At 39.5% G+C, this 25,693-nt stretch overlaps 1 protein-coding gene across 22 annotated transcripts in view; it reads right to left on the bottom strand.

Annotated features, from left to right (window-relative positions):
* Nucleotides 1-25,693, bottom strand: part of Mbtd1 (mbt domain containing 1) — a 66,573-nt gene that overhangs the window by 11,834 nt on the left and 29,046 nt on the right. For 20 of the 22 annotated variants that reach the window (XM_052759264.1, XM_052759258.1, XM_052759267.1 and 17 more), the window contains 11 exons: nucleotides 25,418-25,500; nucleotides 13,903-14,020; nucleotides 11,770-11,904; nucleotides 10,794-10,882; nucleotides 10,085-10,319; nucleotides 9,033-9,088; nucleotides 8,112-8,216; nucleotides 4,259-4,406; nucleotides 2,476-2,558; nucleotides 1,713-1,947; nucleotides 1,164-1,241 (listed from right to left, as the gene is read on the bottom strand). In XM_052759264.1, the coding sequence (XP_052615224.1) occupies nucleotides 1,164-1,241; nucleotides 1,713-1,947; nucleotides 2,476-2,558; nucleotides 4,259-4,406; nucleotides 8,112-8,216; nucleotides 9,033-9,088; nucleotides 10,085-10,319; nucleotides 10,794-10,882; nucleotides 11,770-11,904; nucleotides 13,903-14,020; nucleotides 25,418-25,500 (1,365 nt within the window). The remainder of the gene's footprint in view (nucleotides 1-1,163; nucleotides 1,242-1,712; nucleotides 1,948-2,475; nucleotides 2,559-4,258; nucleotides 4,407-8,111; nucleotides 8,217-9,032; nucleotides 9,089-10,084; nucleotides 10,320-10,793; nucleotides 10,883-11,769; nucleotides 11,905-13,902; nucleotides 14,021-25,417; nucleotides 25,501-25,693) is intronic. The other 2 variants (XM_052759254.1, XM_052759251.1) reach the window with 1 other exon arrangement.

Raw genomic sequence — 25,693 nt, forward strand, 5'->3', positions numbered from 1 at the left:
CCGCCACCTGGTAGATACGGTTTTATGATGGGAGGAAATTTGTTTTTTGAGACAGAGTTTCTCTGCATAGCCTTGGCTATCCTGAAACTTGCTCTCTAGACTAGGCTGGCCTCAAATTCTGCCTCCAGAGTGCTGGGATAGAAGGTGTGTGCTACCACCACCAGCTTGGAAACTTGTTTTTCAAAGTATCAGCATAGTAACTAGGTTTGTCACTTAAAAAAAATTATATATAACTGTTAATCAGGAAGAATAGAGAATATTTGGTTAATCTTTAGGTACTTTTTACTATAAAAAGTATCTTAAACACTGTTTAAGATATTCTACACCAAGTTTGAACAGAAAAGCCTGTGACTTTCTATGGTAGTGAAAAACATTTTATATTATTTTGGCTAATAATGACAACCACAATTTACTGTAAGGAAAAATACATTACAGGAAACATTTAAAAACCGACTTAGCTAGATTACAACTCAGATTTCCCCCCACTTCTTTTGGTGTGTGCCTGTGACATGTAATATACCCATGTATGAGGAAGGTGTTCTTCCTTTCGGAGGCTTATCATTCTCTATCTTAGTGGTTTTTCTGAGACAGGGTTTCTTTGTGTAGATCTGGTTGTCTTGGAACCTGCTCTATAGACCAGGCTAGCCTCAAACTCAAAAGAGACTGGCCTGGTTCTGCATCCTGAGTGCTAGGACCAAGGGTGTATGCCACCACATCAGGCTTCCACCTTTGCATTTTACCCACCGAGCTGTTCCCAGCCCTTCAATGTGGATTTCTCAGGATCATCACTCTAGACAGAGCTGTACTTTGTAGGAATGATGGCTACTGTAAGCATCAAGCACTGCCTTTTTTGCTTCATTAAAAGTTTTTAAAAAAGTGATTAACTTTGAGTAGGTCTATAATTATTTCAAGAATCATTCTCAGGCTTTATTCTTTATCTGTGATGCTTTAAACACACAGATAAAGAATATCTGATTTCTCCTGTCAATTAAAAGTGTTTCTTAGTATCAAAAAGTTTTGCCTTTTATGTCATACTGCACCTTTAAGCATAATACATAATGAACAAGCATCAGTTCTCACAGGGATGTACTTTTCTGTGCAAGAATACTGTGACCTCAATTGCTTAACAATTAGAAAATATATGTAAATACATGGTGACCCACTTTTCTTATGTCCTTTGTATTGCTGGGACTTAGCCTTTTTCTTCTGTTTAGAAGAAGCTGACTGGCTTTCTCTTGACGCTGAAAAAGAAAAAAAGGGAAAAATTGGTGATGGAGAATGGCTTACAATTCTAGACACAGATTGGATGAATTATCTTTATGAAGATCATTATGCTTTCAGAAGTACACACTGCTTTTAAAGGGTATATTTGGTCTTTATAAAACCATTCACCTCACTACTAGATAGAATCTATTCAACAACATGGATGGATGATAACATTTTTAGCCTGCACTGTTCAATTTGACAATAGTGTAGTCACTTAGTGACTTACGGTTTTCTCTATTTACTATGTAACTGATACTGAGTTCACACTGCCATGGCATACATGGTCTAATTCTGTGGTATCACTGAGTCTTAGTATCTTACCCGGCATCTCCTGAGACATTGATATATTCTTGTCCTGTGAGCTTCTAAGATGATTTACATGAGATAGCCCTCTGAAGAATTAGTTGTTTTTATAAAACAACGTGTTTTCTGAATTAGCAACTTACACTGTGATGCTGGAGGCTGTAGTTGATATCCAGTTAATTGACACCACCCTACAGGATAGAGGTCAGGGGACTCACAGTCTACCCACTGATCATACTCTTCTTCCCATCCATCAAAATGTATCCTCAAGAGGCGATGAATAATTCGAGTAACTGTGGCCACACATATTAAACGTGGCTCCATGAGATCTACAGCTTCTAATTTCATTCCTACACGAAATCCGTGATTTGGAACATCCTGACACAGAGAAACAAAGTATTAAGACTGGTGCTCACGAGAGTGCAGTCTACTACCACCGGGACAGCAAACGATACATCTAAAACCATTTCCCAAAGTTCCCAGCAATTCTTTAGTTATGCCACTACATGGCAACAGGGAGGCATTTAAGAATTAGTCAAGGGGGCTGGAGAGATGGCTCAGCCATTAAAGGCTAGGCTCACAACCAAAAATATAAGAATTAGTCAGGAAAAGTATTTATCTTCATTTCTCTCTGGTTAAAGATCAAATAGTTAGGGCTGACAAAATGGTTCAAGCCTGGTGACAAAATGGTCAAACCTGAATTTGACCCCAGAATCCTGACCACAAATTTGCCCTTTGACCTCTATACATCCGTCTTGGCACAAAGAGCCCCCTTACATCTTTCCCCAAAGAAAATACTTATTGTTTTTGTTAATCTTCACTAAGAAATTCTAATACAAGGCAAAGAACTTTGTCTCAAGAACAACTTCCATTCTTAGGTTAAGATCATGCCACATTCAAATTTACCTTATTAAATAGTTTTACTGGTGCCGCGATGGAGCCCGTTTCCCTGAGGTAGTCAAACCATTTAAAAGGAAGCTTTGTGTAACCTAAAAAATACAACTGGTTTAGGCAACAGTTCATTTAAAATTAGCATAGTTTTAAATAACTCAGTACATGAAATCTCTGTAGGTTTTAGGTGATATGATTTCTTAATCTGTTTTTTAAAAATTCTATTTTTATTTTTGAAATTGGGGTCCCAAATAGCTCAGGCTAGCCTCAAACTTGCTATGTAGTAGAAGGTAACCTTATTCTCCCTTGCTTTCTCCACCTCCAAGTATGGGATTGAAAGAGCGTACATTACCGGGCGGTGGTGGCGGCGCACGCCTTTAATCCCAGCACTCGGGAGGCAGAGCCAGGCGGATCTCTGTGAGTTTGAGGCCAGCCTGGGCTACCAAGTGAGCTCCAGGACAGACTCCAAAGCTACACAGAGAAACCCTGTCTCGAGAAAAAAAAAAAAAAAAAAAAAAAAGAAAGAGCGTACATTTCACTTGGTGATACAACGAACTTCTAACTCACGTTCTAACATTACTGAGTATACTGGCTTCATAGTGTGACGATGTCTTCCTTTGAAGACACATGTGTATGTTTCCTTACCCTAATGCAGAAGTGATTCTTTCTTGTTTACTACCAAGATAGACTTCTGCCTTTTTTTCCCCCTGGGTGGCATTAGAGATCTAATCCATGGCCTCAGCATACTGGGCAAGGTGCTCCTACTACCAAGAGCTACAACCCCTCCCTAAAATACTAGGTTTTAGAACAGTGTAACACTTAATACTCTGGATTATTTTTCTTTTTGTGAAAGAAATTAGACTAGCTGAGCAAATACTTTCAACAAATCTTTGCTTTGCCTTAACCCCACTTAGAGAAAAACCCAAGCCAAAGGTACTGGTTAAACCATGAGAGCTGCTAAAGACATACTTTCTTTTAAAAGGTATACAGCTGGGCGTGGTCATGTACGCCTTTAATCCCAGTACTTTGGAGGCAGAGACAGGAGAATGTCCATAGTCTATTATATAGTGAGTTCTAGACCAGCTAAGAATACAGGGACCATGTCTCAACAAAATAAACAAAAACAGAAGCCATGTGACGATCTAAAGAGAGAGGCTTCATTTCTGTGAAGGCTAAGTATCCATTTAAAAATGCTCATGTGGGAGCTGGAGAGACGGCTCAATTCCCAGCACCCACAGCTCCTAACTGTCCGTAACTAGTTCCAGGGGATCTGATATCCTCTTCTTGACTCCTCAGGCACCAGGCACATAGCACACACAAGATGCATAGACATACATACAGGCAAAACACCCATATATATAAAATAATAAAAAGTACTTAAAAAAATACAAATACACATTGTAACATGAATATATTCAGGAAAAACTTTCACTGTAATTTATTAAAATGAGCTAGAATATAAAGTTTGTGTTTTTATTTTAATTAATTAATGTATTAACTTTGAGATAGGGTCCTGTTGTGTAGCCCTAGACTCACTACGTAGAGCAGGCAGGTCTCCTGCTTGTGGCTGATGCTCCAGCCTTTGCTCCCAAGTGCTGGGATTTCAGACATGTATCATCATGTCCAACTGCAGAGTATCTCACAGCTCTTGCATGTTTTAGTCTATCTATTCATACTCACACATATTGTGTATAAATACACACACAACAAGAAAATTAGGGCCGTGTTAAATATAAGCAGATACCATACAGAAACAAAGCAAGACTAAAAACTGAGTATTTATACCGGGATGGAGTACCTCTGGGTGGAGTCAGTTCTATCATGTTAATTTCACAGAAACCCACAGGGAAAATAGAAGGAGAGGTTGCATGATAACAGAACCAGTCAGATCCATCTGCAGCTTCTGAGCCATCGATCCCAATCATCAGGAACCCATCAGCCAGCACCTTTGAAATCAAGAGAATCCCAAGTACTTGAATATGAACACCACTATTACAAAAAAATGGTATTTTAAATGATATTCTGAAAGAAAGGAAAATCTGTTACATAAAGGCACTTTAGAAGTAAAACACTTTGTTACTGGATGTTAAATAGATTCAATAAAGAGAAACTGATGTAGACTGTTAATGTGTACCACAAACAAAGACCATACAGAAGTGATTTCAGAAAAGCAAGTTCACACAGAGATGACTTCAGATATTTGGAAAAACCAATGTCTTTGGCCAATAACTGATTGAAATACTCTCTTCTTCTTCTTCTTTTTTTTCTTTTTTTTTTGGTTTTTTGAGACAGAGTTTCTCTGTGTTGTTTTGGTGCCTGTCCTGGATCTTGCTCTGTAGACCAGGCTGGCCTCGAACTCACAGAGATCCATCTGACTCTACCTCTCGAGTGCTGGGATCAAAGGCGTGCGCCACTGCCACCCGGCTGAAATACTCTTTTAATAATTTGACCATCTAGGGCCCAGTGTGTGAAATGTTTGGCTGTCAAGTCTGATGATCATTGTTCAATCCCCAGGACTTGGTGGAAGGATAGATCCAACTCCCTCAAGTTGACACACACACACATACACATACACACACACACACACACACACACACTAAAACCAGGCAGTAATGGCAAATGCCTTTAATTCCAGCACTCGGGAGGCAGAGGGAGGTGGATCTCTGTGACTTCTAGGACAGCCTGGTCTACAGAGTGAACTTCAGGACAGCTAAAGATACACAGTAAACCCCATCTTCAACAACAGCAACAACAACAACAACAACAACAGCCCCCCCCCCCCCCATGTAGTGTTGAGTGTCAGGATCTTAGTCCTAACATGGTAATGCTTTCCTTCTCTTCTGACTTTTTATAGGGAATAATCTTGCCAAACCTCTACCTTCTTCAAGTTTCAACCTGCCTTCTTTTACCATGCTCTTCTACGACAATAAGGCTGCTTGGGCCCAACAAAGGTCCTCTTAACTCCACTTTATGCATCAGACTGCTGTTAATAAGTAACATGCCTGCCTTCTAATACTAACTAGGACTTAAATTTGAGATGCTCTCACTCCAACTTCTCAAGCCTAGAATTACAGACCTATAGAGCACCTTGTCTAGCTCCTCTCACATTAAAAAAAAAAGATTCTATCTATCTATCTATCTATCTATCTATCATCTATCTATCTATCATGTATACAGTGTTCTGCCTGCATGTATTCCTGCAGGCCAGAAGAGGGCGCCAGATCTCATTATAGATGGTTGTGAGCCACCATGTGGTTGCTGGGAATTAAACTCAGGACCTCTCGAAGAGCAGCCAGTGCCCTTAACCTCTGAGCCATCTCTCTAACTCCTCACATTTTTTTTTTTTTTAAAAAAACAAGACCAACTTCTACATCTTGCCTAATTATCACAAGAAGATCTTTTCCAACACATGTTTTATACTCTAATGTTTCCTAATTTCCATCACACTGAGAATATTTTATATCCTGCATAACCACCAGGGGAAAAAAAAAAGCAAAAAAATTGAGACAGGTTCAAACACAAAAGGCGTAAGGTTTTTATTTGCAGTGAATTCAGTAGACTGCACTCTGAGAACTAGTTCAAGGTACATACTATGCAATTTGTTATTCTCCCATTTCTATCCTTATCTAGACTGCAAAATTCACCAACAACCTTATTTTCTCAATTCAGTGGTCTATTTTTCATAGTACTTACCTCCTCAAATAACTATTAATTATTAGTGAGACAAACTCACTATGCAGATCAGGCTGGCCTCAAACTCAAGAGATTAGCATGCCTATGCTTTCTGAATGCTGGGATTAAAAGCTTTCAACCCAGACTATCATGTCCTAGTCTACTGATTAATAGTCACACTTCTATTATTCCTTTTATAACTCCTTTGGTAATTGGCTTTTTACCTCCAGCCCTTACATTTCTGAGTTTAGCTCTTTGCTTTGTTTCAATGACCTCAGATACTATCAACTTCAGGACCAACTGGAGTTTGCCTCCCTTCCTGAGTCTCAGTATTTATTTTATCTCCATGCCAAACATGTTCTCTGAGAGCTAGTCTTTGCCTCATGCCATCAGCTCCTTCTTTAGTCCTTCAGAAGTAATCAATCACTTAGCTCACAACTCTTATCGCAAACATTTCGGTTCTTGTTTTTTTTTTTAAATCTTAAAGTACTTATTAATTTTTTTTTAAAAGTTATGTATATGGGTGTTTTTGCCTGTATATATGTCTGTGCAGCATATGTCCCTGGTGTTCATGCAGGCCAGAAAATAGCATCAGATTGCCTGGAACAAGAATTATGGATAATCGTGAGCCACCATGTGGATGCTGGGAACCAAACTTAGGTCCTTTTGCAAGAGCAATTAGTGCTTTTAACTGTGGAACCAACTCTAAAGTCTGACATTTCCCCCCCACCCCCCAAGACAGGGTCCGTTGTACCCTGGCTGCCCTGTTGACATTTTTTTGTTTGTTTGTACAGGGGACTGATCCCAAAGTCTTGCACATGTTAGGCAAACACTCTACCACTGACTTGAGCTACACATCTACAGTCCCAATTTTTTGTATGCGTATTAACCACTTGCCATTTCCTAAATGTGATTTAGTCTTTCTTGACTCAAACTAGAATCACCACCAGGAAAGAGGGAACCTCAATTGAGGAACTACCTCTATCAAACTGTCCTGTGGGCACATCATTGGGACATTCTCTTGATTGTTATATTCCTAGGTAGGTAGGTCCCAGCTGTGTAAGAAAAGCAGCTGATGGCCAGGCATGGCAGCACACACCTTTAAGCTCTACACTCAGGGGGCAGAGTCAGATGGATCTCTGTGAGTTCCAGGCCAGCCTGGTCTACACAGAGTTTCAGGACAGCCAAGGCTAAATAGTGAGACCCTGTCCTAAAAAAAAAAAAAAAAAAAAAATTGTTCTGTGGTCTCTGTTTCATGAAGTTCCTGCCTTGGCTTCAATGATGGGCTATATGGGTAGGCTAAAGAAACTCTTCCTCATGTTACATTGTGTATACTGTTACAACAGAAGCTTCCTGAAATATCCTAGCACACACCTGAACTTGAGACTTTTTTTTTTGGTTTTTCGAGACAGAGTTTCTATGTGTAGCTTTGAGCCTTTCCTGGAACTCACTCTGTAGCCTAGGATGGCCTCAAACCCACAGACATCTGCTTGCCTCTGCCTCCCAAGTACTGGGATTAAAGGCATGTGCTACCACTGCCCGGCTCTGAGATTATTTCTTACCTCATTCTTCAGCATGTAAGTATCAAATTAACCTATATTTGGATTGTTCTATTAGACAACAAGCATATCCATCTCATTAGTATGTAAATTTGATTTTGTCTTTAATAAACAGTAAAATTATATATATACCAAAGAATTGTTTTAAAATAAATTTGTGATACCTGTAGGTGTTTGATTTGTACAAGTATTTCAAACACCTGTAAGCCATGGGTTGCATTATGCATTAAAATTCTGGGTGAAAAGGGGCTGTGAAGTCCTGATCTTGACACATTAGAAAGTTTTAGTAACTTTTTTCCCAATGAAGATCCAGACGTACATATCTTTTTTTTCAAAATACATCTGCTTGAGGCTCCCTTATGATTTTAAACCTGGTTCTTCTGACTGAATTTCTCCAATTTAGAACAAATTCTCTCTTACCTTCCTAATGGTTGCAACACATATTGTAGAAAGATTTAATGGGTCTATAGCCTCCAATTTCATTCCTTCTTTGAACCATTCTCCACTCTGGTCTACTTCTTTTACCTATAGAAAGCATATACAACACTATTATACATGTCCTTTAGAATTATTTAGTGTGTTGAGGCAGGGTCTCTCTCTGATCTGCTGCACTGTGTACTGCAGTCTGTATGAGCTGAGCTGTAAGCTTCTGGGCGATTCTCCTATCTGCACCTCCCATTTTGCTGTCGGGAGCTTGGATTACACATGTACTCCATGGTATCTGCACCAGGCTTTTTACAGATGTTCAGGGCATCAGGATGTGAAACAGTACCTGAAACTGCTAAGCTAGCTCTTCCTGGCCCATAAATGTGCCCCTGACCCCAACTCCCTGAGACAGGGTAATTCTCTGTAGCACAGGCTGGCAGGAAACTTGTGGTAATTCTTTTGCTTCAGCCTCCTAAATGTTTTCATTTTAATAAAGAAAATATTTCTGACCAGGTGATGGTGGTGCATGTCTTTAATCCCAGCACTCAGGAGGCAGAGGCAGGTGATCTTTGAGTTCAAAGCCAGCCTGGTCTACATAGCAAGTTCCAGGACAGCCAAGGCCATACAGAGAAACCCTGTCTTGAAACACACATACACAAAATTGCCAACTTGAAAACATTTACCAGATGCCTTTCCTATGTACCTCATGTTGTAACTCCCTCTGTTTAGGGAACAGAAAGAATTTACACAGGTACACATAATTTAGGGATGAGTACAATAAGAATTTGTGACATCTAAGGATTACAGATTTTAATTTTTTATGTGAGCATATGTGATATCCATAATCTTAGGAAAAACCCCACAACCCTCTTTCAACCTAATTTACAAATGAGGGCTCTTGTACAAACTTCTTACCTTAGCAAATAAGTGTGGTGGTGTATCAAAATGTCCATCCTGTTTCTTTGTAATATCTACAAAGAAAAGTTACATACTAATCTGTCAGCATTTGTGAGAAGATCAAAAAAACCATGCTTCCTTGAAGGGTTCAAACTCACAAGGTATGTAATACTCTAAAACATGGCAAAAACAAAAACAAAAAATCCATGTCTTCTACATTTATGATGGTGAGTAATATTAATAGCCTTTTCTATCTTCAGAGCACATGTACACATGCTATTACATTTCAGTTAATTACAATGCTGGTAATTTCACAGTAAGGGAATTACAACATCAGAAGCCTTTTTTCCCTTTTGGTGTGGTACTGGAGATTGAACAGAGCGCCTCACACACGCCAATTTTTTTTTTTTTCCCCGAGACAGGGTTTCTCTGTGTAGCTTTGGAGCCTGTCCTGGAACTCACTCTGTAGCCCAGACTGGCCTTAAACTCAGAGATCCACCTGCCTCTGCCTCTGCCTCCTGAGTGCTGGGATTAAAGGCATGTGCCACCACCACCCGGCTGCCAAATATTCTTAACACTGATCTCCCCGGTTGTTTTGGAGGCAGGGGCTCACTAAGCTGCTGAGGCTGTCCTTGAACTAGTGATGATCATGCCTGACACTCCGGCATAGCCTGCACCGATAGGCATTTCTAGAAGAATGTTTTTGTGTGTTTAGTATCATGTCTAGTTAAACTTAATCTTGCCATTTAGATGATAATTAAGTGGAAATGAGATCCTTTACATCTTTCAAATGGTCTGGACAAGAAAAGAAAGAGACAATTGTAGTTGTGAGGAAAAATAGACTTAAATTTTTCTTTTTTCTTTTTTTTTGGTGCTAGGAATTAAATTCATGGCCTCATGCATGAAATATTATTTGGGTAGGAAGAGGAAGGGACACAGGGCATTAGTATCGTAATTACAGTATAATGGTCAAACTAGAACGCTATCTTTGATCTAAGGTTTGTAGAAACAACCAAGTAGTTTATTCAACCTCACTGATACTTTCACAAGTTTTTGTGACAGTTGCTTACCAGATCTTTTGAATCGATGGCCTATGCTTCGAGACCACCCGATATGGTGGATTAAGGGGCTGTGCATGTGGCACCAGAAGTCATCTGTTCTGTCTTCACTCTCTTCATACACTAACCTTAATCTTCCTCCAATTACACTTTCCACCACTGCTACTCTTGTTCGACATAAATGCCTCTTGTCAACTACTTCTACTCTCATGCAAGGTTTGAAAGGATACTGCATACTCTCTGAAACCTTCAAACAAAACAGAAAAAAATCCCATTTGAGACTCATGACAAAGGAATACAAGTAGTTTCAATATTGCCCTGTCAATATTAAATATATATATATATATTTTCCTTTTTTGGAGACAGGGTCTCACTAGCCCTAGCTGTCTTGGAACCTGCTATGCAGATAAGGCTGACCTTGAACTCATGGAGATTCACTAGCCTCTACCTCCTAAGTACAGGGATTAAACATGCACATCACCATGCCAGGCTCTTGTTTTGTTTTGGGGAATAGGGTTTCATTTTTTACTCTAGAGGTTAACTTTAAACTTCTGGCCATCTTTCTGCCTCTAGAGTACTGACATAAGTATGAGTCATCCTTTCTGAACATATATTTTGATATTTAATGGTTCAGAAATTATAATTCTTTAAAAATTCTTCTAAGTAATTCTAAGTAATTCTTTTAAAAGAGTTCTTCAATTCATAATGATCCTATTTTTACCTTTTGTGAGAAATCAGGAGGAAGCGTTTTGGCACCAGTAAGTCTTTTTACTAGAAAAGCTTTCCAGTTTGTGTATTTGTGTTGAACAGCTAAAACAAAAGAAATAACTAGTTATCCTTTAGCAAACAGAACTGCTTTACAAAATAATTAAAACAAAACATAACAAGGTTAACAAGTTTCTCTGGAAATCATGAGTATGAATTAAGGTGCTGAAAAGAAGCAAGAATGGAGAAAGTATGTATACTTTGCTAACATAAAAACTATTTGACATTAAAATATTTTAATTTCTGTATCACTTTAGGATATTATGTGTAAGACACCATTAAGATACACACGTTTAAAATGACCATGGGGTTGGAGAGTTTGTGGGGCGTTTACCCACCAACCCCCCAGCTCCCCAGAGTTTTCTTGAGTGTGAACAGCAGGAAATATTAGATAGAAGGATTTATTGTGGAGAATCTTGCGGAGATAAACAGATAGAAAATAAAAGATAGCCTTGAGAAGGCCTGGAACTTTTTCCAATGGGCCCTGACTGTTTCTGCCACAGGGTTTTTATACTGACAACAAGGGGTGGAGCAAATGACCTCCTCCCCCAGCACAGCCAAGTGCAGACCATCTCAGACACCTGCACTCAGGCCCGTGGTCCTAATCATCCTCTATGCAGACCTGCTGGGTAAAGCCACGAGGAACCTGAAAACGGGCTCCCACAAGAGTTGGCCCAGGGGTTTAGAGCACTTGTTGCTGTTGCTCTCATGCTGCTCTTACAGAAGACTGGGGTTTGATTCCCAGCACCCACAAGGTGGCTCACAACTGCCTACAACTACAGCTCTGGGGGCTCCAATGCCCTCTGTGGGGCCAGGCATCATGTATGAATACATACATACATACATACATACATGCAGGCAAAATACTCATACCTCTAAAATCAATAAGTGTCAAGTTTAAAATAAAATAAAATGGCCATGAGGTTACTCACTTCTAGGAGGAACTAGAGGTTTTCCACTGGCTGCACACCAACCAACTGGATGAATATCAGAACCACATATATTGCACCAGAAGTCCAGAGAAGAATCATTTTCAAATCCTTCATATCTCAAAAGGGCATTGTAACCTAAAACCCACAAAATGATCATTACATAGTAAGATAACAAAACTACAATGATTCAGCCAGCCCCTAGGGTGATGGCGTCAAACTCTGCTTTCCCTCTGTAGCAGAAATGCCTGTTACTGTTTATAAGCAGAGGGTAGTCCCTTCTAGGGGCTCCCTCTCATGCCAGGGATTGGTGTGGACAATTTATATTTCTAAGTCCCTGAGAATACTGATCCTGTCTGTTGGACTATGGTCCAACTTTGAGAATCCCTTAGTAATACAAAGACAGTTTTTCAGAGCATGGCTTCTCCCTCTGCATTTCAATTTATAATTTCTCAAATTCTCAGAAGGGGGAACACCTCAGTGAAAACCAATGGTGAGATAGCTTCATGAGAATGTGTAGTTTTCTTTTTCTTTTGAGACAGGGTCTCATGTAGATGAAGCTGGCATCAAACTGAGGACATGGCTGGAGACAACCTTCTGCTCCTCCCTCTACCTCCCAAGTGCTAGAATGTTAAGTGTGATCAATGTCTGAAACAGTTCTGAAAAAGTTTTGTTTTGGGGTTGTGTGTTAGTCCTCCCCTTCTACCCTGTTTGAGATAGGGTCTTTCTGTTGTCTGCCACGGTGTATGCCAGGCTAGCTGGGCCATAAATTTTGGGGGGATTTTCTTGCCTTCTCTGAGGCTTACTACCAAAATAGCAAAGTGACTTAGAAGATATATGAGGCAAACAGAAAACACAGAAATATAAAACCAGTATCAGTAATTAGGAATAATTCTGACAGTAAATGTGCTGATCTTTCGAACTATTTACATGCAGGTGTTTCAAACATCTGGGACATAAATGCTGTCATGAATTATAGCACAGCAAACAACAGAAGCATTTAAAGAATGCTTATGTAGACAGATGTCTTAAGGAAAAGACCTAGGATTGAAGTGGATAGGAGAAAACACAGAGCCTGGACTCTTGCCACAGTGATCAAAGGTATGGATGAGATAAAAAAAACTTTCCAAGAAAGAACAGCTTCATGTTAACAGATCATTTATATTGGGGAAGCTATTAAAAAACAAAAAACAAAAAAACTGTCAGGGTGAAGCTGCAAACTGTGACTACCTTAAAGAATAAAGATGCTACTGGTGACGATGGAAGAGGAAAGTGTAATCAGAATTATTTTCAGGGGGTAGAGATGCAGCTTACTGTCAGAGGCCTTGCCTAGCAGCACACAAGGCCTTGAATTTACCCCCTCACCCATCCAGGACATTTTTTTGTTTTTTTCTGAGACAAGGTCTTTCTGTTACACAGGCTTGGCTGATCTCGAACACGCTCCATAGACCAGGCTGGCCTCAAACTAAGAGATCCACCTGCCTCTGCCTCCCCAGTGCCGGCCATCACACCTGGCACCTAGGCCACTCTATAGGCAGTACAGTAAAGTAATATTCAGAGTGTTATAGGGAGACAAGCTGGAGATAAAGCTCACCCAGTTGGCCTGGCCAAGTGCCTGATTTTTTTTTGTTGTTGCTGTTGTTTTTTCGAGACAAGGTTTCTCTGTGTAACAGTCCTGGCTGTTCTGGAACTCACTTTGTAGACCAGACCTCAAACTCACGAGATCTGCCTGCCTCCCGAGTGCTGGGATTAAAGGCATGCACCACCACTGCCTGGAAGATTTTTTTTTTTTAAATGGCTAGAAAGAACTGAAGGAACAATATTTCCTTCAGATAAAGATGTGATAGCTTTCTGAGACTCAAATTTCATGAATAAAATTCTACAGTTATATCCATTTGTTTATATCTTGCTACAGTTGTTCACATGTTAAAGTGGGGGAAATGGTAGTGTAATAACTGCAAACCCTACAAATCCAAAAATACTTATTGTCTAGCTATTTATAAAAAAAACCCTGCCAACTCCTACTACACATATATTATTTATTTGGTAATACCCGCAAAATTTATACTCTTTTTTTATTTAACAAAAGTTTGTGTCCCTGGCATTTTCTAGTAAATCATCATGTATGCTTTTCACCTGCTAATTTTATAATTCCAGCAATCCAGAAGACTTTGGTAGGTAGACTGCAGTCTGTATTGGGAACTTCTATTCTTACATTTTCTGAGATATCACCCCAGCAGGTCCCCATAGGTGCCTGTCATACAAAAATTATTAAATTATTATCTTAGTAACATAAGCATGAAACACCATTCAAAATTAGTACCATCAATAATGGAATATTCAAATAAAAATGTCATTTTAATCCATTCATATTTTCTTAAAGTATAGTTTCTATTCCTTGTTGTAAAGAATTCTACTTGGAGAAAGCCAGAATAAGGAACAAATTCAATACAGAAGACAGAATCTGCACCTATTAGATCCACATTGACTTCAAAATTCAAGCTCAAATGTGACATTTAAGTAATTATTTATTCTAAAACCCAAATTACAAACTTGGCCAACATCATAAAATCAAGGTGACTTGAGGAATTTAGTGTTTTTAATGCGTACTGAAAGAAAATATTTTAACTCTTAATTTTTAAAGATCTTGCCCAAGACTAGGAAAAAAATTAATTACAATTAACAGGTTTCAATGTGATCTGGACAAATAAAACAAGCATCTGTATTTCAAATATAAGTTAAATCCATAGAATGTAAATACAGTCTATTCAGACGGACAGGAAAAAGCATTGGGGAAGTCATTATGGGGGAAGTTGAAGGGATTTGGGAAACGAGGCCTGCAGTAAATTGTTAAGTAACTTATTATCTCAAAATTTCTCATGCAACAATTACTATGAAAAGAAAACTTCCAATGTTGGAGCTATTGATCATTGGTCTCCATACTACTGGTTAAGATGGCAACTGAGAAAACTACCTAAGAGTATAACAATCATATTCCCCAAAAGGTAACGTTCCCATTCCTGAGTCCCTAAACTGCAAGGCAATACACAATTACTTGGGCTTTATGCAATAGTAAATTAAGTCAAGTACACGAGTTTATAATTATTCATTAGTACTGATAATTCTAGTCTCTGTGGCCCTGGAAAATCAGGTTTCCATGAAATGTAGAACACTGGACATAAATAAAAGGATAAGGTGAGGTTCCAGAAGGCCTAATAATATGCATTAATCAGGTGAAAACAAAACAGCCTCAAAATTAAAAGATAAGCAAGCATAGACATGAACTAGCAAATATAGACATTGGGAAAATGTATTTATTCCATGGAATGAATGCCCCTTATACTTTGATGGTAACCCAAAATAGAGTCAGTCTAAAGCAATATTTAACTCCTGCCCTCTACAAACAGTTACAAATTTCTGAAGGATGAACAGTATGTCAAATAATAGTGAACTAAGATCTAGAAACCAAAGACAAAATCAGTTAATGGCTAACTCTTTGAGTAGCAAGCAATGAGTACACCTTATTAACTTAGAGACACGTCCGATCTCAATTATTTGTGATTATGGGGGAAGGAACACATATACATCTCTCCAAGAGGGAAGGAAAAAACAAAACTACCCCCTCCCCTTTTGACACAGGGTTTTGCTATGTAGCTCAAGTTGGCCTGGAATTTGCCATTATACCACATTAGCCTCCACTTTGCAATGCTCCTGCCACAGCCCTCCCCCGCAACCAAGTGCTAGGGTTATAGGTGTGTGTGCCACCATGCCTGCTTTTCCTTTTTAACAGGAAGACTGGATCCTTCAGGTTCTGCTATCTCCCCCTACATCATTCTAGACTGTAGGGCCATCCCTATTGCCAGCAGATATGATCAGAAAAGGAGAGGCTAGAAGGAAGACGTGTAGCACAAACTAAGCTAACATATATAAATATAAAGACCATATACTCATTTCTTGTAAGGCTTAGCCATCAGAGAAGATAGGTGCAGGTAATTGCATGCACAAAGCTGCATGAAACTCAAGGAGGGTAGCTACTCTTTGCTTGACTGCCAAATCTGTTAATTTGTTTTTTATTGAGAAGAGCTGTGGTTATGCTGAGAAGCTACAGGTTAGGTGGGCACAATGCTAAATGAAATTTGTATACAGGACTCCTTTCTGAGCTAGACTTGACAATCTGTTGTGCTGATTATTTTTTAAAGCTCCAGTATTATCTTTGAAGAAAATACTTTTTTAGTGCTATTTATTAAAGAAATATCAATATTTACTTAAAAAAAAAAGGCAATGCTCACTTGAGTGGGAGATCTTTGGTTTGGTCCCTATAGTCTGGATTGGTATAGGAGAAAGTAGCAGAAAGTGACATTTGTTCTTGCCTGTAAGGTTGTGGTTCTGCTAGGCCCTCTTAAACCAATCCATATGGTTCACTCTATGAAAAAAAAAAATAAAGAAACATCAACAAGATAGAGCACTACAGTTATAACAAAGTATGTGCTCGATGTGTTGAAATGATAGTGATTTCATAGATAAATCTGCCCTTTTTTTGAAAAAAAAAAAAGAAAATTCTGTTAAGTGTGGAAGACGGAATGACCCAGGGCTTGACAGCCATCTTCACCCAAGTCATCTGTCTTCTCCTGCTGGCAGGAGGGATACCTCTGAAGTCTGGATTGGTATAGCATGAACTAGCAGAACCATCATTTACAGGTAACAACAAATTTACCTTCCAGACTCAGGATGCGAGGTCTACCTCAGGCTCCTCCCAAACAAGGAAGATCTGCTCCACCACTTCCTGCTCCAGGGCCACTCGTGAGAGCTATCTGGGAGCGACTCTCCTTCCCTGCAAAGTAAGCTGTCATCAGGTCCTGTAGAGATGGCCAAATCCAAATGCTGAGGGGTCCCCAACACAAATGTATGATAACCTATCTATCTGAAGGAAAATAACCTGGCAGGAAGTCTTATTTCCTTCACTTTGAGAACATTCCCAGCTAGTCCAATAGCCCAGATGACTGGTATTCAGACTCTAAGAGGGCACACATGATGCATACAGAAATAACAATTTCCTTCTACAGCACTGCTAACCTCCAACTTTTGATAACCACACTCAATCTTTAAGAGAGTATAAATGGGCAGAGCTTAGACCTGAAGCTGCAGGTAGGAAATCAAGAAAGAATTTATCCCCATGATAAAGCAAAATCCACCATTACTATATCTCCAAATGAAAAAGTACTTGATTACTAAAGTGTACCTATTAGAAAAAGATGAAATAATGTTTGGTCAAAAAGGACAAGGAAAGAAGTCAGGCACAGTGCTGCCCATCTGTAATCGCAGCACGTGGGAGGCCGAGGCAGGAACTTTTTGAGTCTGAAGCTAGCTTGGGATACATAGCAAGGCCCTATCTCAGCTTCTGCCCTTACCCAAACAAAACAAAAACTCCAACCTATTCTCTCCAGAAATCATACTCACCTTTTGATCTGACACCAGAATCTATTGAGGTGAAGTGGGGGTGAGGGTAGCATAGAGATGAGGAGTGCAAGGAAAATACAAAAGGAAAACGGAATGTTTGAGAACACCTGAGAAAAATGCTATACATATGCTTAAAAAAAAGTAGAAGTCACTAATTTGAAGTTTGTTGTTTTTGTTTTTTTTGAGACAAGGTCTTACTCTGTAGCCTAGGCTGGCCTGGAAGTATACAGACCAAACTAGCCTTATACTCGCTGTGATCCTCCTGCCTCAGCTTCCCAAACAAGGAAGCCTTCTACGTGATGAGATTACAGGTATGCACCACCACACTTGGGTTTAAAACTGCCTAATTAAAATAAAACAAAACATAGTTTAATCATTATGAGATACCAAAAGAAGAACAAAATCCACTCTGGGATAGAGTCCGAAGTTAAGATATTCATTTAGATTTACTTAGGCTTCCTTTAAATTAGGTTTTCCTGAAAACCTATGGCAGGTGATTTTTAGAGAATATATTTCATGTTAGTGTTAGCTTAGGTGGAACACTAAGTGCCAGAAATGAACTCAAGTTTTCTTTTTTCTTAAAGATCTATTATTTATTTAATGTATATGAACACTCTATCTGCATGTACGCCTTTATGCCAAAGAGGGCATCAGATCCTACAATAGATGGTTGTGAGCCACCATGTGGGTGCTGGGAATTGAACTCAGGACCTCTGGAAGAGCAGCCAGTGCTCTTAACCACTGAGCCATCTCTCCAGCCACAAAGATTAGAATTATTTATCTTTGTCTTATGTACATGAATGTTCTGCTTGCATAAGTGTCTGTTCCTGGTGTCTTCAGAAGACAGAAGAAGGGTTTGGATCCTCTGAAACTGTAGTTACAGAAGGCTGTGAGGCACTATGTGGATGCTGGGAATTGAACCTGGGTCCCCTGAAAGAGTAACAAGTACTCTTAAATGCTGAGCCACCTCTTTTATAATCTAAGATGACACATAGAGGTTCTATCTTTAATTATAAAGGAGATAAAGTTATATCATGCATTTTCTAGCGTTCTCTTTCTGTGAGTCAAGGACAGAGGGGAAGACAACCTAAAAGGTAATTTTAGTTGAATAATATTCCCAATAAACATGTATTTGAGAAATCATATCACGAATTTTGCTACAAAAAAATTTACTACCAAGGCCTTCTGTTTTTCTTTTTTTAAACTTTATTTTCTGTGGATTGGTGTCTTGTCTGCATTCATCCATGTGTGAGGGTGTTGGATCCCTTGGAACTGCAGTGACAGACTGTTGTGAGCTATCATGTGGATGCTGGGAATTAAACTCAGGACCTCTGGAAGAGCAGCCAGTACTCTTAACCACTGAGCCATCTCTCTATTAAAACAAGTATATTTGACACATGTTGCAAGTAAATGAATAAAAATTTATTTCTTCAAAAAAGCTGCACTCAGGTCAGAGAAAAAAATAACAGAAAGACTGTATTATATAAGTGATACAAGGTATACTCATGAAGGCAGAATGAAAAGGTCAAACTAACTCAGCTTTAAAGTCATAGTATAAGCTAGGTGTGGTAAACCATGTCTCTAATACCAACAAACAAGAAGAAGCTGAGGCAGGAGGACCGCCATGATTTCCAGAGTAGTCTCTTCTACAGAGATCGTGCTTTGAAAATCAACCAATCAATAAATCATCCCCACCCCCACCTGCTACCACAAAACCCAGCACTGTCCCCCACACCCCCAATCCCAAGTCATAGCATAGCTACAGGTGATGGCACACCTTTATAATCCCTCTTAGGAGGCTGAGGCAAGAAGATTGAGTTCTAGGCCAGCCTGGGCTACGTAGTGAGAGACCCTATCTCAATTCTTTGCCAACCGTCCCCCACTCAGATAAATACATGCAAATCTGCTGAATCATTATCTAAATGGTATATAGTTCTATATTATTATTATGGGTTCTTTCTTGTTTGTTTTATTTTGCCTTGTGTGACTGCTACTACCCAAGAACTAAGAAAGGGCTTGGTGCATACTCCCTTTGTAGAGGACTTTAGTTTGTTTCATACCCACTTGTAATTCCAGCTTCAGAGGATCTGACATCTTTGGCCTCCATGGGAATCTGTACTTATGTGCACATACCCACATGTAAACATATACTTAATTAAAATAACAAAAGTAATCTGAAAAAGAACTAAGGACTTTAAATTATGAAAATGAAATAAGTTTAAAATTATAACCCAGCTTCTCAAAAAAGTAGTAAAGCTTTATTTATGAAAAGGTCTAGGTAAGCTAAAGGATTTTGAAGAAGCTGCCAGCTTTCTGACTACACATTAAAGATCACATTTTTCCTCTCTTGTTTTGAGTTTTTTTTTGTTTTGTTTTGTTTTTGTTTTTCGAGACAGGGTTTCTTTGTGTAGCTTTGTGCCTTTCCTGGATCTCACTCTGTAGACCAGGCTGGTCTCGAACTCACAAAGATCCGCCTGCCTGCCTCCCGAATGCTGGGATTAAAGGTCTGTGCCACCACCGCCCGGCTGTTTTGAGATTTTTGATAGTCTCACAATGCAGCCAGGTTGGCCTGGAACTCACAGTGCTCTTGCCTCAGCCGCCTGACTCCTGGGAAAGCAAGTATGTGCCACTGTATCTGGTTAATTTATGATTTAGTAAAAATTTTATTATCCAATTCAGTCATTTCCAACTCAGGATTGCCAATGTAAAGTAGACAATGACTAGAGACCAATTTGCTCTGTCAAACCAATCAGTGTAGTTTCTTACTGTGATTGAAGTCTGAGTCAGATTTTATTAGGGAAATATGGGAAAGGACAAAAGGGACTCAATTTTCATTGTAGACTTATTTTTCTTTCTTTTGGTGACAATGAGGTCTCATCAAATTGCCTAGGCTGGCCTTAAACTTGTTATCCTTTTGTAGCTGAGATTACAGGGCTACAGCACTAAGGTTGGTTCCAAAGAGTCTTTATTTATTAGACAAAGTCATGCTACGTCACCTTGTTGGCCTGGTACTTAGTACACATCTTAGGCTTGCTGCCAATACAATGGCTGCCTGCTGTGGGATGGTCTGCATGTCAAATGTGTTGCTGATTGGTCAATGAATAAATCACTGATTGGTCAGTGGCCAGGCAGGAAGTATAGGCGGGACTAACAGAGAGGAGAATTGAGAGAAAAGGAAGCTGGGTAATAGAGACACTGCCAGCCGCCATCAGGACAAGGAAGATGTAAAGTACCGGTAAGCCACAAGCCACGTGGTAAGGTATAGATTAATAGAAATGGATTAATTTAAGCTGTAAGAACAGTTAGCAAGAAGCCTGCTATGGCCATACAGTTTGTAACCAATATAAGTCTCTGTGTTTACTTGGTCGGGTCTGAGCGGCTGTGGGACTGGTGGGTGAGAGATTTGTCCTGACTGTGGGCCAGGCAGGAAAACTTTAAGCTACAAATGGCGTCCAACATGGTGGCAAGAGTTTCCACCTAAAACCTGAGAAAAAAGATTCTAAAACAAAGCTAAAAACAGTTCCTAGTTGTCTCTTTCAAGTTAGCGGCAGCCTGCCGGTTTGAGCTACTGGCGGGTTCCTAGCGTGCGTGCGTGCTCGACCTGCAGTATGGTGGGAATGAGGCCTCTGCAAGTGGCACATTAAGCTGCATGGTGGATTTAGACTTTGCTAGTACAAAACAAAAAAAAGAGGTTTCTGAACTACACGCTGCTTGGATAAAAGCATAGACCCACGATAGCTCCCAGAGCTGGTAGAAAAGGTAACACCGCCATTTTGGGAAGCTGAGGTGGGCGGAGCCAGCAGCCATAGCTGCTGCAGTTTAAGGCAATAGATTCACAATAAGACAGATTCAGATGTAATAGTTTACAATGTGTGTAAAATATACGTAGGCTTGAAAGAGACAAAAAAGGTGATATATACAGTTATAGAAACAAATACATAGTTTTAAAAAATAAAGTCTTTAAAGAGACAGTAAAATTAATGTAAAAAATAAGCCCTGTAAAGATGGATATCACACAGAGAATCTGGATTGTGTTGTCTTTGGGATTCTTAACTACAGAGAGATATCTGATTGTAAAGGAAGCTGAGTTAAAACAATATGCATATTTTAAAGGTACCTTGACTTCAAAATTTGGATATAAGGATATGTTACTTTGGAAAGGAGACTCTGCTTTTGTTTCCACAGAAAGCCAGAGGCTATGGATTTGTTCCAGATTAAGACACATCAGGTTTGACCAGCCAAGACCACCTGAAAGGTCTCCGATGACACCATGGCCCAGATGATCCAACATCCAGAACCGTTTCAAGGCAACTGGCTCAGATGATACAGCCTCACGGACTACTCCATGATCCTAAAATTTTCTTTGTTTCCCCAGAAGATACAGCGCCCCCCTCCAGCAGGAAGTAGTAAGAGAAGCTACGCCCAAATTCCCAAATATACCAAGCTGACTTTGGAGATGTGTAAAGGTTAAAACCTTCCTTTTTAAGAAAAGAAAAGGGGAAGTGCTGTGGGATGGTCTGTATGTCAAATGTGTTGCTGATTGGTCAATGAATAAATCACTGACTGGTCAGTGGCCAGGCAGGAAGTATAGGCGGGACTAACAGAGAAGAGAATTGAGAGAACAGGAAGCTGGGTGGGGGAGGCACTGCCAGCTGCCATCAGGACAAGGAAGATGTAAAGTACCGGTAAGCCACAAGCCACGTGGCAAGGTATAGATTAATAGAAATGGATTAATTTAAGCTGTAAGAACAGTTAGCAAGAAGCCTGTTTGTAACCAATATAAGTCTCTGTGTTTACTTGGTCGGGTCTGAGTGGCTGTGGGACTGGTGGGTGAGAGAGATTTATCCTGACTGTGGGCCAGGCAGGAAAACTTTAAGCTACAGCTGCCCACTTGGTTTATCCTTCTGAGCGCTGGGATTACAGGTGTGTACCACCAAATGCTTGACTCTAAAATAGATATTTTTATTTTAAATTATGTTTATGTATGTCTGTGGCTTTGTGTATGTGTATATAGGTGCCCATCGAGGACATAGGCATCAGATCTCTGTGGAGCTGGAGTTACAGGCAGTTCTGAACCACTCAACAATGGGTACTGGGAACAGAACTTGAGTCCTGAAAGAGCAGTGTATGAGCTAACGTATGTTGTGGAACTTCATTTACAGAAATTTAAAGAATTTCATAGTTGAAATATCTGACTGTTTTAAGTGTTGACAATAGGGTATTTGGACCCTTACTTGAGAAGAGGTTGGTTAAACTGGAGAATCCAGGCAGTCAGGATTCTGTTAACACACTCATACTCCTATTTCAACCCGAACAGCTTTGCCTCTGCATCACATATTAGATGAGTATTTATAAATTAGGTTTGAAAAAGAATCTCTACCAGCAAGAAGGTTCCTATTTGATACCCAAGTGGGTTAGAGAGCAGACATGGGTCTCTTAAGAAGAAAACCTGTTAGAGAATGTGTTAAGTCTTAGAGGCATGGTTCTATGAGACAGGGTCTTCTGCTCCTAGTAATTCCTGGTGAGAGACTTCCCACAGCCCAAGCCAGTAACTTCTCTTAGAGACAAGATAGAAAATGATCTCCAGGAGAAGACTGGAGAGTCTACTCTGAAGAATAAAATTGAGGTTAGCATGAGTTCTACCTCTTAAATCAAATGACTTCACCTGAAATGTTGATCAAATCAATAGAGCAAATTCAATGTACTAAGACAAAGCTTTTCCTCTCTGATAAGGAGGAAGCAGTAAAGAAAGGTGAGTGGGCTGGCGGTGATGGCACACACTTTTACTCCCAGCACTCCTGGGAGGCAGAGATAGGTGGATCTCTGTGAATTCAAGGCCAGCCTGGTCTATAGAGCGAGATTCAGGACAGGCACCAAAACTACACAAAGAAAACCCTGTCTCAAAAAAAAAAAAAGAAAAAAAGAAAAAAAAAGAAAGGTGAGCGGAACAGGGATGGGCTCCACATAACCGACAGATGCTTCATTTTGAGTGAGAAAGGAAGATGTCACATTATCCTTATTAATAAGTTAGCTGCTCCACTCTATGCCATAGAATATCCTTTACTTCGAGTCTTGAACTCACTATGTAGCCAAGGCTAGCCTTGAACTCTTGGATCCTCCTGCTTCCACCTCCCACCTCCGAAGTGCTGGGATTATAAGTATATGCTACCATACCCAGATCCTGAACTGAATTTTAAATTATAAAATAGGTCCTTTATTACTATCTCCAACCCCATTCAAACAGCTCCCCTTCACATAACCACAACTCTTAATTTAGTATTCATTTTTCCATTCCTTTCTGGAATTGTACTTATTTCCAAGGTAGAATTATCTGCCCTATGACCATTTCAATCTTAAAATAGCAAAGCTGTAAGCAAAATCAACCAACTTAATTATTTTAAGAGATGTACTCAACTTCATTCAGCATAACTGTTCAAAGATATGGACAGGAACTGAAATACACTTTCAGGACCTTGAATGCTATTTTTAAAATATTCTGGCTACTTATATAAAAAGACTTGACCTAGTTTATGACATAAAACATTAAAAAGAAGATCTAAAGAAAGATGGAAGCCATTTAAAAAGAGACAACAGACAAGTGTGTCAGGAATCTGGGATGAAGACTTACTATGGAATTCTGAGCATCTCAGCACCACAGAGCAACACTGTGAGGACTGCATTTGTGCTTTATGCTCTGCAGTGCTAAGTACATGATCTATGTGGCTGGGTAGGTGTCCTGTGAGTGACACTCCAGCTCTGCAGTTCTCTTTGTAGCTGTTGTACATAATGCAACCATGTATATTACTCTGTTCTTCCCCAGTACGTCTGTATTATCAACAGTATAGCATAGATCATCCACTTGACTCTCGGCTAAGCACCTAAAAGTTCCATTTTAGGTTCTCTTAGACAGCATGCCACAGACAAAGAGCTTAACATTTGTACATTAAAGGAAGAAAACCAACAAATTAATGCACCGAGCTTTAATATACATTTACACTAGAGAATTAATAAGCTAGTAAGAAAGTATGTGCAGTTTTGTTCACATGCTGTTATTTAATAAAACCCTTAGCAAAATGCTAAGTGAGAACAAAACTACACTGATTTCTTTTCTGTTTATGTATGCACAGTAGACAGTCTTTAAATATCAATTAATCATGTCAGGTTAAGAAATGTTAGGGCAAATTACCAAAGATAAATCAAAGTGAAATAACATGATATTGACACATTGTTTTTACATCAGATGCTCTGAAAACAACACCTTTCAAACTGTTTTTAATGACACAGATCACTTACTCCAGCTCACAAGAAACATTCCTGTTGCTTCATTGGTGTGTGATTTTACATTTGGAGGCAAAAACAGAACTAGAGGAAAGACACCTCTTTTAGAAATTACTTGTTCAAATCGCAAAGTTCTTGGGATGTGTTAGGTTGAGCCCCATGATACCGCTAGCAGCCATCCAGTTTTGTTACAGAACTCCTCCTACATGTTTCATGTTTCATATGGTTTAACATGAAAACTGGCTGAGATAGTAATTTCTTTTCTTTCTTTCTTTCTTTTTTTGGGGGTTTCTCTTGTGTAGTTTTTTGGTGTCTGTCCTAGATCTCACTCTACAGACCAGGCTGGCCTCAAACTCACAGAGATCCGCCTGGCTCTGCCTCCTGAGTGCTGGGATTAAAGGCGTGCCCACGGCAAGATAGTAATTTTTATTGTTCAAAATCACTCATATTGCAACTAAAAAATACATTGGTGTTTTGCCTGCACGTATGTCAGAAGCCCTGGAACTGGAGTTACAGACAAGTGTGAGCTACCATGTGGGTGCTGGGAATTGAACCCTAGTCCTCTGGAAGAGCAGCTAGTTCTCTTAACTGCTGAGTCATTTCACCAGCCTGCACTAAAAGTTTTTTTTATGTTGGAGGCAAAACACAGGGCCTTGAATGATTTACGCAATCACCTTGCCACTGAGCTACAACACTTCAGAAGCCCTCAAAAAGGGCTTTTTTTTGTTGGGCTAACAAAGATTTTACTTGTAAAACACAAGTTATTCTTAACTATTAGGTATAATAATTAATAAAGGAGAAGCATTTTTTATTTATTGTATAACACAACCTTTCTAAGGATAAGATGATGAGGTGTTATGTTTCTTCAGATTTAAAGATCACACATTTCATGGTAAGGGAGAAATTTCATACTCACATGTTTGAAACAGGTGACTGGAGCTGCTATGAAGCTATTGCTGTTGATGTAGTTACCCCAGCTGAAGCCTTCCACGGAGACTGCTGAAATAAAGGAAGCTTAGATATAATTCTCCAACATTTGATTTCCAAAAAAAGTGTTGTTTATTTAACATTTACTGGGGAACATGTGGGGGGCCCAGGGACTAAATTCAGGTTTCTAAACTTTTACCTGCTGAGCTACACTTTGTGAGCCCGCTGTTGTTGTTGTTATTATTATTATTTTGTTGTTTTTCTT

This window comes from Peromyscus californicus, unplaced genomic scaffold (assembly GCF_007827085.1).
Source record: "Peromyscus californicus insignis strain IS unplaced genomic scaffold, ASM782708v3 Scaffold_3__1_contigs__length_106647218, whole genome shotgun sequence".
Lineage (NCBI taxonomy): Eukaryota > Metazoa > Chordata > Mammalia > Rodentia > Cricetidae > Peromyscus > Peromyscus californicus.